General features: G+C 41.0%; 1 protein-coding gene across 1 annotated transcript in view; it reads left to right on the forward strand.

Annotated features, from left to right (window-relative positions):
• Window positions 1–2,936: 2,936 nt before the first annotated feature.
• erf (Ets2 repressor factor) overlaps window positions 2,937–20,793 on the forward strand; it is a 45,129-nt gene continuing 27,272 nt past the window's right edge. Inside the window, exon 1 of the mRNA XM_040020898.1 lies at window positions 2,937–3,720. Coding sequence (XP_039876832.1) covers window positions 3,699–3,720 — 22 coding nt within the window. The 5' untranslated portion in view covers window positions 2,937–3,698. The remainder of the gene's footprint in view (window positions 3,721–20,793) is intronic.

Below are 20,793 nucleotides of genomic sequence, written 5' to 3' on the forward strand. Positions count from 1 at the left end.
AAAAGTTATAACAGAGATGATACAAGGAGGGGATGTCATAAATAAATCTAAGATTTAAGATTCTTGACTCAGGATTTAAGAATCCTAAATTAAAAACTATGGAAAATGCAGTAATAACATAGGTGGTGGTACTTTTAGACTTTTGATCAGATTTAACTGATGTTTTGTTCTCTTATCAATTGTGACACAGAGACCAGTACACATTTTAATGCAAAGAATCTGATTGTATGCAGGTTTTACACTCTGGTGACAATTTATAGTTAGTTTAGATAAATCTTCAAAATTACTTTGCAAATAATAGGTGTTTATGATCACTTCTCCGTTGTATGACTTGCTTGTAGAAGGACAATGTCTAAAATCAGTGACTTATTCACAATGTCCTACCCGTATAGATAATTCTTTGTAGTGGACTATAAAATGAGCTCAAGGTTATCATTAACCAAACTGAAACAAAAACTAGGTGTGGCAGATGATTTTAGATGACTGAAACAGAAATAAAAACAAGACTTTTAAAAAAAAGAACACGCTGAAATATTTTGTAAAGGGGCAAAACTAACTAAAAGAAAATATTCAGCAAATGTGGATTTGGGATATTTACATGATAAACATCCCGAAGCCCAAATTATAATATTTTTAAAAAAGGTTAAAACCAATGTTTAAAATAACAAAAACAAATCTAAAACTGGACATTTTCAAATGATAAACGTAAACTGAAAGGTGCAAACCCACACTGGAAGCCGACTGAAACTAAACTAAAGTGAAAATGATGAATCAAAATCAGCATGTTGTATATTTTCTGTTGATACATAAAACGTACGCTGTGCCAGTTTATGTTATGATGTACCGCTCTCATTCCTCTCGTCTGTCCATCACTTTTTCTTCAGAGCAGCGCATCATGGTATAAAAAGCCTGGGTGGTGTAGTGGGTGCACGCCACTTTTTGCAGGGCATTGTGGGATGTTTTGCACTATATGAGCTATATTAATACTCTGTGCACTGAGTAGCCAAGATCATCGGCAGCTTCTACAGCTGCACTGTGGAGAGCACACTGACTAGCTGCATCACTGCATGGTACAGCAGCACTGGTGCTATGGATCGCAAACGCCTGCAGAGAGTGATAACAACTGCGGAGAAGATCATCAGGACTCTGCTGCCCTCTCTGCAGAGCATCTGCCATCGCAGAGTCCAGAGGAGACCTGCCTCCACCCACAAAGACCCCACACACCCTCAACACGGACTGTTCACACTTCTGCCCTCAAGACGAAGGTTTAGAAGTGTGAAATCCAGAATTTCCCGACTCAACAACTCCTTCAGCCCCACTGCTATCAGACTCCTGAACAGCTGACGTAACTCAACTGGAATTTGCACAACAGGGGACTTTGCACACTAAGTTCATTTTGCACATTAAGCTCCTTTGTACATCCATTTACATTGACATCTGCATACCTCACTTGTCTACACTTATTTTTGTACTTATTTATCTTTCACTATTTTTTATCATTATTTTTATCTTTTTTATCTTGCTCCTTCAACCCTACCTAACTTGGCATTTGTGTATGGACAGCAAAGGAAGAATTTCATTGCACAGAGAAATGCTATTTCTTCTGTACACATGACAATAAACACTTTGAATCTTGAGTGGAAAACTCTCTATATCAGAGATTATATCCAAAAGGTCAAAGGTCACCATTATTCAGGAGCCAAAGGTTAAATTGAGAGCATGTTTTACTTTTTATCGACTTTGGTGATGCTAATATTCAGTACACAACTTTAAGATGCTTTTAAAGTGTTTGCTACATATAATTCACAGGGGTGTATACAGAGGGGGGTCGTGGGGTGGCACCAACCACTTCTGAAATGTGACTGATGATTAAGCTCTTGACGTATATACATACATCACAGATATTATGGAATGCTTTATTCACATTACATTAAAGCTCACTACATTGGATTTTTTTGAAAAACTTATGCTGATTTGAATATTTGATTTGATTTGAATGAGTGGGGAAACCCTTGTAGGCAAGCACAGCGGTAAGATGTTTCTTGTAGTTTGTTACCAGCTTTACACACATCTCATTGTCATGATGAAAGACTCATCCACAGCTCATCTTCAGTGTTCTCCATGAGGGGAGAAGATCCTCATCCAAGATTTTTTGGTACATGGTCCCATTCATTACCAATAGTGTTCTTTGCAACTGTGCTCCCAGCTGCCATCATATCTTTAACAAGCTCCTCTGGCTGGGTAGTCACTCAATGACATGCAAATAGACTTCTATCAAATACTATCAAATGATTTTATTCCCCCCTGTATATAGAGTGGCTGTGCTTCAGGATGTAGAGAAGGTTAGTGGGTTGACCCTTGGTTCCTCTGAACCTGAACTGTGTATTGGTGTGTGTGAGACAGTTAGACGAGGTGAACATTGAATGAAAAAGCTGTGGTTAGAATGAGGCTTATAGTAAAAAGTGCTTCAGAGCAGAATATTTCTGTTCTAATTCACTACAATGAGCAGTTGTTAAAGCAGTAGGTGTTAAAATACCTGATGTTAGTTTGAACACGAAGCAGCCAAAGTGATAGCATGATGGTTTATATAAGAGCAGTTTTATGTTTTATCTAAGTGTCCTCACACACCCATCTATTGCTGTCTCCTTCTGCCCTCGCTCTCTGCCGTTGACCTCCTTCTTTTCTCCTTTCATTAAACAAATTGCTGTATTCTACCAACTGCAGAGGGTCATGTTCTTGTCAGGATATAATTTTTAAGAAAAAATCATTCTCGTAAGTTTATTTCCGTGCTACTTTGATGGGCCATCAGTTGCTATATGGCACGTTGGGTAATGTGATCCAGTTTGTGCCACCACATTTAAACAAAAAAACGATGGAAACGCCCCTGGCAGGCAGACTTTTTTTTTTTGCCTCGTCCCACCTTGCAGCTTTTCCTGGAAAAGGTAATCTTCCATAGACATAGACGATCTTCGGCACAAAGTAGGCGTTCAGTTTCTCCCTCCCTCCGTGGGTCAGCGTGGGCGGCCCCGTGTGGCAGGAGCAGAGCGAAACACGACACCCCGCCAAAGGAAGGGGGGCAGAGAGAGAGCACGAAGTGTCTGAGTGAGTGGAAAAAGTCTGAGGGAAGGAGAAAGAACAGGAGTCGGTACTTTTGTTCGCCTCTGAAGCACCGCTGTTGGACTGTCGCTGAGGATGAGGAGGGTGATGATGATGGTGAGGAGGAGGAATCGACCATGCGACATGGCTGCAACAAACGGGATGAACATTTAGACTCGTCACATTCCGTTGCTCCAGCTCTGAGCAGCACGGCTTCTCCAAACTTTGACCTGCGCCATTCAGACCCTGGCGGCTGGATTTCCCCCCCTCCTGAGACTCGGGGCAACTTTTCCGCACCAGAACCCCCGCAAGTGAACGACAAATACTCCGGCGCAAAAGTTTCTGGGCAGGCGTAGATGTGTCGCGTTATACCGCTAAACTCCATGCGAAGTTTGCGGCTGGTTTTCAAGTTGAAAGCGGAGCCCGTAATCGGCGCAGGCTCCTTCTAACAAGCCGCCTGTGAGAACAACACCGGAGGAAGGAGTGGGGGTGTCGCTGCTAACTTCGCTAGCTAACTTTGCTAAGGGCTAGCCAACAAACACTCAAAAGTTGACGGGGAAAGTGAGCGAAGCGGCTGCGGCTCACCGAAGACTACCACAAAGATGAAAACCCCGGCGGACACGGGTGAGTGAGCACCCAAACACACTTAATAATAGTAATAAAAAACTTTTATCACCCGCTACTGTTCTTCAAATGAAAACAACAGCGCTTAGCCTCGGCGGCTAAGGCTGGTTAGCACGCTAACAAACTCTCCGCTCCAGGGAAAGTGTGACAAAATTATGGCGCTAGAGAGAATCCATCCGAGCCTCTTGTTATTGTTTTTAATAACCACAGAAAGACTCTCACTCATGACCGTTTTGTTTACACGTCTAAGAGGATCGAACCATCCCCAAATGAGCTATTTGAAAACTTAAAACATTTAAGGTAAAATGAAGATGAGAGATTTACAGTAAGAGTTAGCCTAATTTTCCGGATCAGTGGTGAGGAGTCGGGGTCAGCGCCGAGGTTCACCGTAACAAGAGCTCTGCATTTGGTTTATTGTTGATGCCACAATGCACGCAGTTTCAAATTTAATGAGTTAGTTTGACTACACGGGTCATTAACACTGCATGCATTGGCACTGATAGCGATGCAGCCACAGTTTTCATGCAGCACCTAGCCTGGAAGAGGTTCCCAACGGTAATTATAAGTTTGTTTATCTGCATTGTTGTGGAGGAAAGACACCACCTCGTTGTGGTTGGTGGGCCACATGCAGCCCAGTTTGATCTCCGGGTCCAGACCAGTAATACCGCATAGTAACCCATATTTTAAAGAAACACCCCTTCAGATTTTTCTCTTTTTATGTGTAAGAAATGGAAATGTTGACCTTCACCACAGTCGAGGTTTCAGAGGGGAAAAAGAGAGACCCCTTGCCACACAACTAAAATTAACAGAACATATTTCTGATCAATTTTCTGGGTTATCTATAACAGAGGAAAAACATCACATCACAATGGAAACAGAAAACAAATCACACGTAGTTCGAATTAAGTAACAATGTCGATATATATATATGATTCAAACAGTTGGTCTACATTTAGAAATACTTTCTACACACTTTCACTCCTGTGTGGTTAGTGTGGGCATGACCACACAAAGAATAACAGTGAATTTTCACACTCTACAGTGGGCCAAATTGAGCCCTTTTGCTGGGCCACATGTTATGACCCATCTTGCTCCGACAGAGCAGTGCTGAGAAAATAAAGCAACTTTGAATTGAAATGTGTTTGACGCCACTGAAATTGAGAAGGGGAATTTCTGTGTAGAGCCATTTAAAATCCAAAGCTTACCGAGCTTTGACCAGACTTTAACGTCAAGGAAGTGATGAAATGCAAACTACTAACCAGGTGTTTTGATTGTTTTAAGCCGAAGCCAGCCCACATTTCCACTTATCACTACATCAAAGCTTGAAGAGGAATGTGAAGAGTGACTACATAATTGGATTGGGAACTTAACTAAGGGTGCAACTGATAAGGGTGACCAGATCCAGACACAGTAAATGTGGGGCAGAGAGAATGTGTGTGAGGGTGATCTGATAAGTCTAAGTAAAGAAACGACACAAAAAACATTGCTGGTAACAGGTTTGGCATTAAGAAATGTCTCTTCAAATTTCTCATCACAGCACAAAACAAAACTGAAATGAATAGGTCAGCCTGCAGATCAGGAAGTTGCTTCCAGTGACCAATCTAGCGTCGTCAGTTAGGATTGGGCCGATATATTGGATTGTTGCATATCTAGACCACGCAACTCTTTCAGCCACACATTTCAGTCTAGTTTTAGTTTTTATTTGTTAGGGATCCTTCACAAAACGTCAATCTCATAAGAGATAAGATCGCTTATACCAGCGAATTCCCCAGGTGCACATGATATAACGTAAACTAAAATATCAATGCTGTGTGGGACATTGTTTTAATGTGTGGGATTGAGAGGACATTATTTTTTACTTATTTTTAAAGTGGGACACCTGGTCACCCTACATAGGAATGAGGTGATTGTTAGCTGAGATATTTTAACTGTCCTGGTTAGTGCTGCATATTTTTGTGTCATTGTTTAGTTTAATGTGCTCTGTGTTTCCTGCAGGGCACTTTGAAAGTAAACCTGTCTGACCCTCTGACACGTGAGAATTTGATCCGGTGCGGTTAACACCTTTGCTGGGACTTTAAATGGAGTTTAACCCAGAAATCTCAGGCCCTGCTATTTGAAATTCCTTTCATTTTTCTTCGACATGTTTAGTTTCAACGAGATTATTATGATTTTCCATTCACAGGTTATGATTTTCTTCCATTGTGCATTTAGGTGCTCTTAAACTCAGTTTAGTCAAAAGTGCTTTGTGGTAATCGAGGGCAGGCGTGGATCCAGCTCCCATAATAGATGTTTGAGTGGGGAATGCCTCACCACAACACAACATCATAATTAGAAATACGACTTTCAGATCTCTTTGTTCCCCCAGATAACTCTTGGATCACAGAGTTATGAATAACGTGAACATTTTTTCCCAGTGGGTGCTCTTTAGCTATATGGATCTGAACATCGTGCTGAAATAAGTTTATGTAATCACAATGAGCAGCCAGTCCACTGCACAAAATACTCAACAGGTGCAAGAAATGTATTTTTTTGGTGCTGAAATTAAAAGTCTTAAACAGTGACCACTTTATTTTTAGAGCAGCATATGTGGCCTATTTCAGATGTCTGAACATTGTAGCCCTCTCTAAAGACTTTAATTATCCAGAGGATCAGATTGCCGAAGCTACATTGCATTTCCTTCTATTTCAAAAGAAGTGGACCAACGACTGTTTGAACCATTCAGCAAAAAGATAGCTACCTTTGTCTGTTTTCTGAATGATTTATTAATTTGGCTCTGCTGATAAGATTGCAAACAGCTTAAAGGAGTTCACACTGGTTGTTGGACTTGTTTTTAAGTTGTTCCTGTTCTTCGGCATTTATGGTCTGATTCATGCTGACTTCCTTTAGTTTCTAGGGATTGGAGTAAAGCTGGTGAATCATGGGTTTAAATGACACTGTCTGTAGCGTTTGCATTGTTATATGATGTAGGTCATTTTAGTCTAAAGGCCTCTTTTTTTGTGAGAGAAGAGGGTGTAGTACAATGGGTTTAAGTACCAGAGCACACCTATACAGTTGTTTCCTGTCTGAAGAACCTAGACATACCTGTAAATAAAGTCTATGAGCTTCAGTTTGTATGCGTTCTCCCCGTTGCTGTGTGTCAGCCTTTAGGGTTATCATGCATTAATTTGACTTTTATCACAGAAAGCCTGAACTTTGTTGTCTATTTTTTTTTTTTTTTTACTTAAAAATTACTTTCTTGGTATTGGAAATAGTTTTTACCTGCATGAAACAAAACAATAAGAACACTTTGACTACAAAGCACTTGTTATATATAAAAACCAATCTTCAGGACTTTACAGGACTTTAAAAACAGCAGAGCATTTTTTAGCCCATCCTTTTTTCCCTCAAGTCTAGAAACTCTTGTTTCATGTCTGTCATGATGTTTTCCATTGAAGTCATGGAAAAGTGATTTTGATTTTTTTAATCGTTCACTTCTCAGTGCTCTACCTACATTCTTCCTCCCTCGTATTTACGCGTACGGCCCTTTTCCATTAGTACCTACTCTGATCGGCTTGGTCCAACTCTACTAATTTTCCAGTACGATCGAGTACCACCCAACATACGTGGGGTCATTATAGCATGCGTCCAGAAGTCCCATAGCGCCATTTGTATGTGACATGAACAAAACGACAATGGAGGACATTGAGGCAATGGTATACCTTTTGCTTGGTCTAAGGCTTTTTGTCAGACTCGGCAACGACAGTGTTGGTTGTTTGTAAGCCTTTTCGCTCATTGCCGGGTTTCAGAAATGGCGGTTTTGAATTTTGTGGTGGAGATGCTCTCATGACTAGTCTGTTGACGTCACGTTTTCGGATCACCTCAGATGCGAGTAGGTACTAGTGGAAAAGGATGTTTTAATATTATCTAATAAATCTCTTCAAGTTCTTGAGAAATTGTCTCAAATTCACTGAGTCATTTAAAGGTGCTGGTAACTTTCAGGGTAGAACGTTTTCTTGATGTGCTAGTTAGCTGGTGTGCTTAATAAGTCAAAGCGCTTTAAATGTCAGTATGACAGCTTTGCCTTTTGAATTTTGCTTTATTGGTTTTCTTGCATGAAATATGATTCACTGATGATTGAATTTTAACCAGATCACTATTATTTCTTCATCTTGAGTGGGGAGTAAGCGGTACAGCATCATTCTAGCACACTTCTGTACCAATGAAGGAGACCCATGCCAATATTAAAGGCCCCAGATGGGAGCCGTGATCTATATATAAATGTATACATGGGCCAACCTCCACTCTCTTCCTATCAGGAAGTCTGAAGTCTGGCCCCACCAGCACCAGCTCCAATTTTCCGCTTGTGTTACTCGTTATATCAACAACACGCCACATTTGAGACGTCACAGCTGTAGACAGCGAGGACCAGCAGGCCAGCACGCTTTGTTGCACACTCTTATGTGTATATGTGTAGTGAAAGGAGCCATACATGAGCAATTAGCTGGTGTTAAGTCTGGTAAGGGCAGGGCTTCTGTTTATGACTGAGTGTATTTGTGTTTGTGTGTGTGTGTTAATGTGTGTGTATATGTGCCCACATGTCTGTCACTCTGTGGCCGTACCTGACATTAATGTGGTCGCAACAAAGTGAGTGTTTGACTTTTACCAGCGTGTCCAAATTGCCCTTGAGGAAGACCATTTGGTTGTGGGCAGTTGACTCAGCTCGTTGTAATTACAGGAAGAACGACTTAGACATTTTTTATGCATATTGAAATAGCTCTAATAACACTGGTTAGACCGGAGCTAATGAACCACAGGCTCATTTTGCTTTAAAAAAAAAAATGATGCCGTTAGTTTCCTTTGGGAAGGACTCTGTCGTGTTACTGTCTCACCATTATACTGAATTATACTGTTGGCACCAGCACAATTACTGGCGGCACAATTGCACTACAAGTTGAGGCTCAGTTGTTTGTCTCGGGGAAAGTTTGAAAAGAGGAGCTGGCTGCTGATGTATAGCGACGCCGTGGTGCACTTTGAGTTTTAAGACGCCCTGTCTCTGCGGGATTTGTCAGAGGCCGCGCTAGACATTGTTTGTCATTTTGACAGACAGGGTCATAAACTTGAATGCTTCTATGGTGAAACGTTTGCAAGAGCATATAGTAAAAAATCCAAATACTTTTTTACCTTTTAAAAAACAACTGAGTCTGTATCTCTGAGATTCACTCTGTTGACCTGTCAAAGACTCATGTTACTGCTTAACTGTAAGAAATCAGACCATCTATGATGTGTTCTTAGCATTTGAATGATTTAATGTTGTGGTAGAGGCACCATTGCTGCTTTAATTAACTAAATTGCAGCCAACTTTCAGATGTCTTTGTCACCGTTTTTAAGAAAGGAAAAAAATTCTCAGTGAATGAGATTTCTGATTTCTGTCACTTACTCCTCGTCCACTGCAGTGTGCTTCAGCTGAAAGAAGTAAGGCACATGGTTTTACGTGGGTGAACCTGTGGAAGGATTTTTAACAGTTTCCTACAGTTGCATTAGTCCTTGGATCACCAAGCGTCTCTCACTTATGGCAGCATGTGAAGGAAGTGTCAGCTGGCTCTTTGCTTCAGCTCTCTGTCCATCTCCCCTATGTTTCCTGTGCAAGCTTCCTTTTTGGGGTTTTTTGCCCCTCTCAGAATAAACCCACAGTGACATGGGCTTTACAATCATTTTAATATTAGAGTTCAATAAATTTCACTGTTAAATAATTGCAAGTGATTTCTGCCTGACTTGCTCTTGTGTGACTGATATCGGGCAATAAACTGGATGCCAGTCTCTCCTGTGGATACTAAATAAAAGCAGAATATGTTTTGGAGAGAAATGGCATTACACAAAAAAAACCCCAAAACATAAATACTGGTGTGACAGGATGTACCTTTCTCTCATTTTCCTCCCATTATGTGGTTGCTGTGAGTGATCGGGTCGCCCTTTGAGTCGACCTGATCACATTCCTGATTACTGCTGAGCCAAGCCTGGGCAAGCAGACCCTGGAAAAACCACAGCAGAGTGACGTCAACATTTCTCTGGTGTGCTGTCAAGAGGCAGCTCAGGTCAGCTTTGCTGTGATCATCTCTCGATGTTACGGCGGGCCTCTTTTCCTGGAGGTGTGTATGTACAGTGGCTTTAGTGACCCATACAAAGCGTAGATAATAGACAACAGGTTGCTCGAGCTGGGACATGCTGGCCAAACAAACACAGAACGCTCAAACACAGGAAAACCTGACAGTCTGAGAGATGAGCGTTGACAGACATCCATGCCTGAAATAAATTTTTATTGTCCTATTACCTCAGGTTGTGTTTAACTATGCCATTGCTGTACTTTCTGCTCTTTCTGTCTTTGCTTTAGTGGATTTTTTTCCTCTTGTCTCAATGGTTGCACTGTTTGTTTTCCTGTCCTATATTTTACAAATCAAGCAGCTCATTTAAGCATTTTAAGTTTAAACTGCAAATGCATTCGAGCTTTAAACTTGTCTTTGGACTTATCTTGCCTTAATGATGGTAATGTTACCTGTCACTTATCTGTGGACCTGCTCTTTTTCCTTGATAGTTAAAGTAGAGTTACATTTTTAGCTAGTATCCCTCCAAGTGCACATCTTTGAAGCTTGTCTCTGTATGAGAGCGAGAATTTCTGATACAGCAGAGAGCCTCACAGAAAAAGCATGCCAGGTGTCATCCAGGTCAGGTGTCAGTCCACCCCTGCAGCACTGCTGGTGCAAACTTTGGTCTGAACGTTATGAGATCTCTGTAATTGTGTGAATTTACTTCATCGTAAATGCAGGGTTCGATTAAATTTTGTGCAGTAGCTGCAATCCCAAAACGAAATTCCAGCCCTGAGTGGTGAATAAATTGTGGCTGTATCGATCATTTTTTTGATTACGGATGTATACATGAGAGAAAACAGACAAAACAACATCAATCAATATATTGGTCTGCATATTCTTATAGATTTTCTTTTTTTTGTATCTCAGCAACCAGGCTTAAAGTTTTAGGAGGTTTTTAATTGCTTTGCCTAAGGGCTCGGTGATGGTTGTTGTGTAACAGCTTTATCGTCTAAAAGCCTTATCTATTCTCTTGTACTGTGAAGCCATTTAGGAATCAACAATTTGTAATGTTGCGCTATAAAGGTGACTTTTTTTTTTTATAAACGCTGATAATTTTCATTCTTTTTTAAACTTCATGTGGACCTCCTTTGATTCCTCCTCCTGCAGGTAATGATCTCCCACAGTTCCCATGCGATTTCTAACAGCACCTGTAGTTCAGTGCTCGAACTTGTAAAGTGCAGCTGTGGGCTGTACATGCTGGCAGGAAAGCTATAACAATCAAGCAAACACATTTCCTGTGGAGATGAATAAATTATTGTTGCACCTCCGGGGCTGTTCTGTATTATGTTTTATTGAGGCTACTGACGGAGAAGAAATTGTTCTCTTCTCTTCAGTGATACATTTCTTCCTCCATGCGTGGGGTTTTTTTTGTTTTGTTTTTTAACCTTTTTAAACTGGTGTGATTTGAAAGACCCTTCTGTTCTGTGATGGAGAGGCTGATGCTACTATCTGACATATATGTTGAAATTTTATTTGGCTGACTTGTTTTTTCCTGGTCAGATGCCGTTGTTATATTAAAAATATCTTGAGGTGACGCCACAGCATGTTCAGTGGTTGCAGGGAATTGTAAAATGGAGCCCTCCAGCAATTATTTTTCTTGACGGTTTTAAGCTTCATGTGAAATTGTAACCTTAGAAAAACACTGAAGTGTTGTCCAATTAATATTAATATCAGAATTTCAGTCAGTGATTGCCACAGACTAGCTTTAATTGGTATATTAACTTAACACCCACCAAGTCGCCAGTGACCCATCAAAGGTTTCCAGTTTAGTTGTTATCCACCTTGTTTTTTATCTAATTGCATTAACAGTATAAAAGATGAGTGTTGTCACATCACCCGCTGGTTTTGAACTCTACATTATAAATCCTCAGTGTTCGAATTTTGGCTCCAGATATATATTTTTAAGTCAGAAAGAATAATATGTTGAAGAAAGGGTTGAGTTATGAGCTATCAACTATCCATCCAGACCAAAACTATCTTTTGTAGAAGGTTGTAAACATGCTTGAATAGTGAAAAGTTCAACATTTCAAAATGTGGATCTGTGGGGATTGATTCACGTTGGGAGTCGACCTCCAGTAGCCACTGGATGAACTGATGTTTTTTGACCTTTTTTTTCCCCCTTCACTGGGAAAGAGATGATGTCACTGTTGTGGAAATCTTTGATATCATTTAACTATTCTCAAGATATTGTAGTCCTGCCGTCGGTCAGAGGGACTCTAACTCCACCTAACAGACCATCATGTGGCGGCAGTGCACCGCTGCAACCTAGAAAGTCTATCTAACCAGAACCTGGCTCATCTGTTACTACACAAAGCTCATCGAGGCTTCAGAGCAGATGCCTGCTGTTCAATATAGTGGAGTTGAGACCATCCACAAAGTGAGGAACTGACTGAGGGGGGGAAAAAAAAAAAAAGCATGGCTACACCTTTTGCTTTCATGTGTCTCCTGCTTCCACCAAAAACAGTCTCATTCAGTGAGTTATGGAGCTTTCATCACTAACCTGACTTAGACAAGGTGCATGCGTCTCCTGATTTATCAGTGCACATTTGTACAGATAGTTGCTCAAAAGAATGCGCTCATCTCTCAGTCAGCCTCAGTAACCGTAAGCATTTATGATCGAGTGAGTTTGTGTTGCCTCCTTGACAGCTGACCCCCAGTGGGGCAGATGAAAAGACGAAGCAGGTCAAGTGGAACCAACGATTCACTTCACCGAGCAGATAAGAAAGAGTTCTGTAGCAGGACAGCTATCGCTGGAGCACCTGACAGGATACAAGCTTTCCGGCTTCACTCGTGTTCTCACACACGCCCGTGAGTCTCTTTTGCATAAACTTGAAAACATGCATATAATTCTTTTGGCATTTTATATAGTTTGATTTTGTTTCGGTATGTGGGTCATTATTACATAATTAGGCTTCTCATATTTAGAGTTTAAATTTCCACAGTTCAGTAATTTAATTTTTTTTTTTTAATGTTTCTACGCCAACTATTTTAAACCAATGTGAATCAGCTGTGCCGTTGCTAAAATAGGTCATTTTAGAGGCTAATCAGTATTTGCAACTAGTTACCAAATGAAAAGCTGATATCTTTTATATATTTATAGCAGTGATATGACTATTTATCTATATAAGTGCAGACAAATCATTTTCCCTTGAAGCTTTTTTGGAGACTGAGAAAGACAGAAGGTGAGGAGGTAGGGATGTGTTTTGTCAGTGGCTGTTTTGGCTGGAGTCATTTCGACTTAAAGAGGTGTGGAGAGTCATGCCGTGTGTTATGGCTATCATCTGTGGTTCGTGGAGAATGAGAGGTGGTTGGGGGGGGAGGAATGGGAGGCTTCCCTGGCTGGTTTGGTGTCATTTATGGCCAGAGGGATAGAGGTAGGTCTGCTTTCTGCACACTGCACAAAGGATAAGGGGACAGACTAGGTGTGGTCCTGTATGGCTCTGTATAATACTGCCAGCATTACCGGTGCCAGTAAAATAGTTACAACCAAGTTGGTGTTGGAGCAAAAATGTCCACCAGATGCCATCTGTTTTTTAGGGAGTCTGTTTTAACAAAGAAGCATGGTTAGAGGTAGCTTGGCAGGTTATTTTTAAGCAATTAGAGTGACCTACAGTGGGTGGCAACATCTATTATTTTACAATAAAGTGGGAGCATTGACATGTATTAAATCCAGCAGTGGCATTCACTGGAAAGGAGCTGTGGTGCCAGCAGAAAGTCTAGAGTAAGGAAAAAAAAAAAGAGAAAAGAATCAGTGCTAATTTATAAAGCAGTTGTCAAATGATGTAAAGCAAATGAGACACTTTTTCAGACCACCTTAAGAGCCACCGAGGGAAAAACTCTGCAACAGGTTGCAGTGAGGAAAGAGCTCCATCTGGTTTTGTGGTGTTTGGACTTTGGGTTGATGCAGGCCAGACTTTTCCTGCCCCCTGCCCCTGCTGGTATAGCACCTGATTTTTTTTTTCTCCTTATCCCACACTGCCTGATTTACAGTGTGACCTATACAGCTTCAGTACTAATCTTATTCATATTCTCACAAATATAAACCCTGGTACTTTTCCCAGTGCTAATCCTACAAACCGGGCTTGTTGGATATGTTTATTAAAAACACCTCCAAAACTCCCGAGTTCTTGTGTGGTGCTTTGCTGAGGTCATTACAGAGGAGCCAGACATTGATTCAAACAGCTGTGCATGGCTCTAACCTCAGAGGTTTGGCACACCCACAAATCAACTATTCAAGACCTCAAGAAAGGGACACTTCTTACTCACACCGCTCAGCAAATGTGGTCTCTTTAAGTTTCTGACCACCCCTGAATGCATCACTAGTATGTTTGCATTCACAGGTTTTTTGCAGACATTTGAAGAAATTTAGAAAACTGAGCAAAAATGGTAGAATTTGCAAGCAAGACAGCCTTCTACATGCAGCTCCGTTTCTCTGTTTTAAAGTGCATTTTATAGTATTAGCAGCACATTGCACAGTCTTGTGTTAAGAGCTGAGACTCTTTGTCATAACTGTGTTCAGACCAGCAAACTTTTGTGTGTAGACACCCCCGAAGCCCCATTTTAAGCCAAGAAGTACCCTGATCATGCTGAAGGATTATTAGGGATGCTTTGTCTGATGATCTTAAAAACATGTTGTCTTTTCCAGCTTTTTACAACAAGTGTAAAGAAAAATACACAAAAGTAACAGAGTCAGCATCACAAAATTGTTGATTTGAGATGCACGTGCACCTTCTACAAGAGTGCATGTGCATGGCAAAAAGACAGTGTGGCTGTAGTCTTTATAGTAAACACATAAATCATTACTTGTAAAAGAGTCACTGTGTTCAGATTAATTAAATCCCAAGCTAAGAAGCATCTGAGCTGGCTCTTGGCTGTGTCTGAAGGACATATTTCTTATGCATGAATGGAACTGTTTCCTCCAGCTGGTCTTTAATGATTTCTTAGCAGCACGTAATGAAAAGGATCGTCTTTACTCACGACAAAGGCAGCAGCGCGTTAGCTGTATGTTGGCTTAGTAGGTATACGAATACTTCTCATCACATTCAGTGTGTTTGTGATAAATACATGCAAAGACAGGCAGCCATCCTTATCCTTATCCCCTACTGTGCATTTTGCAGGTTTTTCTTTTTAATTATTATCATTAAATGTGCAATGAGGTGCCCAACAGTTAGTCCGGGCTTATCCACATTTAAAGTAAACACAGGTTTATGCAGCAATTATCTGCTGTCACGAACCTTGGATTTATTCAGAAACAAGCAGTTATTTTAGATTTCAGTGGCTTTTAGTTGCTTTAGTTCTAAGATGTTGTTTACCCTTTTATGTGCAATTTCTATTTATAGTATTTGTCTTTTGTGGTGACAGTCTAGTATAAAACCAATAGTATAAACTAGTATAAAAGCAGCATGGTAAGTTATGGTTTAAAGACAGTGGCTTTTGATTTTACCAGTTTATTGCAGTCGTTGCAGTGTCGCTGTGTGATGAAAGAACGGAAAGGAGAGTGGTGTAACATTTTGGCAGCATAAAGTTAAGGTTGTGTCTGACTCCTTCAGACTCTAGAAATCTTTTGGTGAGTGGAGAAAAAAGTGAGCCCGAAAACAAAAGGGAGAGCGAGCAGAGCACAGTCTTACTTTTCCGATGTGTTTGCTTTAGTTATCGGTCTGTTGGGAATCCTGTGGCTTTCTCTCTCTCGCCTGGCTGTCGCTACTTGTCCTGGGAGTCTGTATGTGGAGCATTGATGTTTGATGTGACACTGTGTGAGCTAAAACATATGATGTTTGTGTTGCCTAAAGGCTAATAGCCTGAAAACTTTGTTCGTACTGCACATCACACACGCCCACACAGTGGAGATATACACGCACGCTCTGTCTCTCCCCCTCACCTACATTAAGACGATAACAAAAGTTCACCGAACCTCTATAACAAACATACCTACAGTTTTCTCCATCCCTGCCTCAAATGCGCACAATGTCGGGCTAAAAGGCTTCAGCACACATCTCACCCCTGGCCAGATCAAACCACGGAGAGGTCGATGAAGAGGAGAAGATGTAGGATGAATGACCTGAAGAAGGAGGGGCGAGTTTACTGGCTGCATTATACATGTAACAGAAAGTTTGGCTGAGCAGCCTGATGTAACACTAGCATTCATGCTTGAAGCTTGTTTGTATTTTTATCCGGAATCTGCTGGGATCAAGCACAACAGAGGGCGCCTTCTTTTAATCACCCTTTAAAGCCGCATTTAATCACGGTTTTCCTTGCTAACAATGAGTCTTTGGGGCTGACTGTGCACAACAGCAGGATCAGAACAACGTGCATGTGCGCAAATGTTTTTTCCTTTTCCTCTGGCTAAACTCCCAATAGTTTCTCTATGCCTCTAAAACCTTATTACTGTTAAAAGGCTTTCAAGCATTAACTTGTCTTTGGTTGTTTTCACACCTAGTTTGTTAATTAAGTTCATTTATTCTGGTCCAAAGCAGTCACTGAGTTTGTGAACTTGTAGCTTTTTCTGTGATTTTTCTTCTTTTTACACAGAACCAATTCCAAGCAAACTCCCAAGTAAACCAAAATACGTCACTACAAACCAAGTGGCACATTCAGCCTCCTTATTGGTCAGATTTGTGTGGGACAGGAGCAACAAAACTAAATAAAGGAAGAACATGCTGAGTGTCAGACTGAGGCTGGATCGCTCTGGACTTTGCTTGGAACTGGACCGAGACCAACTCCTCAAACGGGCTCGGTGCAGTTGTATTAGTCTGCACCTGTGTGATTACCATGTTCACATCTGCACAAGCGAAATGGAGCAGGGGGGAAATGAGTTTGATTTAAACAGACTAAACAGAGGTGTGAAAACAGCCTCACGTTGAGGTTGAATACATTTTAAAAGGTTTAGTCATGTCTCTGAGAATTTCCAGCACACAGTGTTGCTGTTTTCCCTTCATACATGTAGATCACACAAAGCCAAGCATTAAAGTTTGAATAAGCCTGTTCAGCCTTTTTAATTTTTAGGGAGAAGGGGCGTGTATCGTGGTATCAGTGAGCTGATTAAACGGCCTTTAGAGGAAGAGGTCATGGGGACACCAGTTATCTGCCCTTATCTCCCAATCTCCAGCCATCTTCTTCAGCTTCTCCTCAGGGGACACTGAGGTGTTCAAAAGTCACGCAAGACATGTAATCTCTTCATCGTGTCCTCGTGCATCTGGATCTCCTGAGTTGTACATGCCTGAAACACCTCACTGAGGAGGCACCCAGAAGGCATCATAGCGAGCTGCATGAACCACCTCGACCGGCTCAGTTTGATGTTAAGGAGCAGCGGCTCTACTCTGAGCCCCTCCCGAATGTCTGAGTTCCTCACCCTGCCTCTGAAGATAACGGGTGTCTGGACTCATTTCCGCCCCTTGTATCCACCATCTCATTCTTTGTCACTTTCCACTGTTCGTGGTCATAAATGAGGGCAGAACTGCAAATCAAGAAAATCAAGTTCTTCAGCTTCACCACAACGGATCAGTGCAACATCTGCATTTATGCACATTTATGGATATTTAATATTTTATTCATGTCTGTCCATTCTGCACCCCCCCAATCAACAAGACCCTGAGATATTTGAAGACGTTCACTTTGGGCAGCAATTTCTTTCCAACCTGAAAAGGGCAATGTTAACATTTTCCAGATGGGAAAAATGGCCCTGGAATTGGTCCTAATTCTCATCCCAGCCACTACACATCAAAAAATCTTAAATATCCTCCGCCACCAAGGTTTTGGTTTAGATTGGGTTCTGTTTATTCTGTACACTAGTGAGCTACCAGTAGACTGGTGGAAACCCACAAGAAGAAGGCCTTATGGAAATAGGGCCTTCTTATTGGATGTGATTATTGGCTTGAGAATGACTGTTACTCTTGGCAGTCTAACCCATTATCTGGCAATGATAATGTAGCAGAGTGCCCTGTGTGGGGGAAGTGTTTCAAATTTAGGACAAAGTGCTATGATTTGGGACAAAATTCATATTTTTTGGAATAATTTTCCTAAACTTAACCAAATATTTTGACTTTTTTACCACACGGTTCATTTTGAACTGAAACATTTGTTTACTTGGAAAACTTGTTTTTGTTTGGTTTATTTTCTTTTGTCCCTTTTGATTTATATTTTCATTTCAAGTTTGGTTTTAAATTTAGGGTTTTATCTACATATATAATTGTTGGCTTCCACCACAGAGGTTTTGGCCTCCCATCAGAGGAAAATCACCAGGACTCCACAAAAATCCACCAAAGGTGGTTTAATTTACTTGAACATCATATACACTATCATTTATCAAATGGCCATAAATAACAGGAAAATGAACAAACTTCTGTTATGTAAGATGACACAGACCAGCCCAGTCGAGCTTACATGTGTGATCACCCTCAAAGGCCCATTGTAAGCCAGTAGAAACTGAAATTTCTTGCAAGAGGTATTTAAGAAGTCTTAAATTGAACTTATCTGTAGACACCCTGATAACAGATTTTATTTAACTTTTTCCTATCAGTAGATTATCTTCAGAGCCATTGTGGTTATTAATGTTAAGTATATAAAAGCATGAGTAATTTCAGACATCGTCTTGGCCTCTGTTCAGTTAACAGGTTTGTGCATTTTGAGCTGCCAAAACTTTAAAGGTGAACACAGGGTTGGACTTGTCCCGTTCTCTGTTTCAAAGGTAGACGTTAAATTTTATTGGTGATAAGAAAGGCTCCATTTGATCGGGCCAGTGCCATCGTTAAGGTCATAAACTTTTATAAAGTTTGTTCTTTTTGAGCTTTATCACCAGCAGCACACGAACTCGGTAACCTAAAGCGCAGTTATTTAAAGATCTTGGCAGTCTAAAAGGTTTGTGTATGTTTCCTCAGACAATATAACCAATGAGCCATAATGAAAAGAATGATCTAAGTGAGAAAGAATGCTGACTCATTAACTATCAAATAACAGTATCATTTTTGCATGTAAAATTTATTAGGTTGAAAGTGCTGTCCTTGTTCTTCTGGTAACTCATGTGACCCATTCAGTGTCCCTGAAGGTTGCTCGAAACCCCCGGGGCCACAGGCAGTGATGAATGAGACGGTTTCTGTTTTATTCAGACGTAAAAGTCAGTTAGTCCCTCAGACAGACACTCAGTCATCCCGCCCACTCACAGCATGCACGCTTTATTAGGGGGCCTGGACCCCCCACATGCCATGAAAATGGGTGATATCTGGCTTGCATTAACATACGCACACACAGACACACTCTTCTAATTTTCTCACTAAAGCTTGTGAGCATGGCGTGCTCATTTGGGCTGCCATCTCCCTGCGGTGACGCCGTCGTGCCTCTGTCTTTTAATGTTTTTACACAGGGAGCGAGCCACTCTGTCTAGAGACTGGAAGATCCAACTTTAATGCAAAAGAGGAATTAAGACTGCGGTGACTCTGCCAATGAGGAAAGGCTGACTAACCCTCCCAGACGTCACACATGTAGAAAGTCCCATGCTGGCTGTTTTTTGAGTTTTTTAAGAATTTCACGGACACACTCGTCCAGAGTGAATTACTGTCACTCTGACTGTACTATGAGCCACAAGTGGTAGATAAAGGATGTGAGCCAACGCTGAAGTCTGGGTCTGGCATCGATGTCAAATGTTCATATTCGGGTTAAGAAGAAAATGGAGAAGAACTTTTTCTGTTCAGCAAACTTCTGTATTTGTGTGGCTGAGGTTCAGGAGCAGTTTGAGGTGAATTGGGTAGATTTTCTCCAGACTGTCAGTGCCTGTGATAATATTATCAGAGTAGCTCAAAGTCTTATTTGCATTTAAAACTTTTTAATCTTCACTGACTGTAGTGGATCATAACGCAAGTCCAGCTGAATTTGATTTATATAGCATCAGATCACAGCAACAATCGTATCATGGCGTTGAGATAAAGCTGCTGCAATCAGACAGTCCAACAAGCAGGACGATCATCTACCTCTCAATTTCTGTAACTACATGGAGGTGCTGTGGCACGCACTTCTGAGTCCTGTTGTTGTTTTACTTTATCACAATGTTAATGATATTTGAGCACAGATATCTCTTTGTGCTTGGATAAATGTTACAGAGATCTGGCGGTAGCTCTCTAGGCACATTTTACACTTGCGGACAAAAAAGTAGTGACACTGAATTGGTGTCCGTGCTGGGTTGATATCAGATAGTGTTTCCTATTGAATTGGATTCTAACCAACATGCCAACTCCAGTCTTGAACAGTGATTAATATACCTGGGTAGCCCACGTAAGTACCCTTTATGTGGGAGATGCCTGTAGATATCCGGACTTGAGGTGTAAAACTGTTGCAGACATGGGCAGCTGGACAGCCAAGCAGTCATTTGTGTTATACTGCTTTGAAGTCTGCTGCATGGAGCATATGCTTAGTTGGTGATGTAATGTAAATTCTCCACGAACAAGTCCATGCGGTCACAAATAACTGAGAAGCATGCGAATGACCGTGTAGTAGACTCGCTAAGTCACTTAATGAGTGATAGAAGGTTGGTTTGATGTGCAGTTTGGTTTAAATCTCAGTTTTTAATTTATTTGTCCAGTACTGTTTCTTCTGCTCCCGGCTCTCTCTCGGTGTGCATGACACCTGTTGTATAGTAAGTCCAGGACAAGCTTTTCATTTGGGCATGGAAGTTTTTCCTTATCCACATAAGGAGCTTAACCAAGTGTGGCTTAGATCATGTTAAATCTCTGACATCTTATCGGTAAGAGTGTAGTAAAAATGTATCCCAAGAAGTCGCTATAGAAGCCGACACATGTATAGCTTTGAACTACAGGTGTTAATAATTTTCCAGACATGCACACACGTATCTGATTAGCTCTTGGCATCATTATCTACGCCGCAAAGTTTTATGGCTTTAGGGATATTAATATGTTTATTTCAGATGGAAAATCAGAGAGGAGCAGTTTGTTGATTCTTCATTGCT

Source organism: Simochromis diagramma, unplaced genomic scaffold (genome assembly GCF_900408965.1).
Source record: "Simochromis diagramma unplaced genomic scaffold, fSimDia1.1 OVJJ01000753.1, whole genome shotgun sequence".
In the NCBI taxonomy this organism is placed as follows: Eukaryota; Metazoa; Chordata; class Actinopteri; order Cichliformes; family Cichlidae; genus Simochromis; species Simochromis diagramma.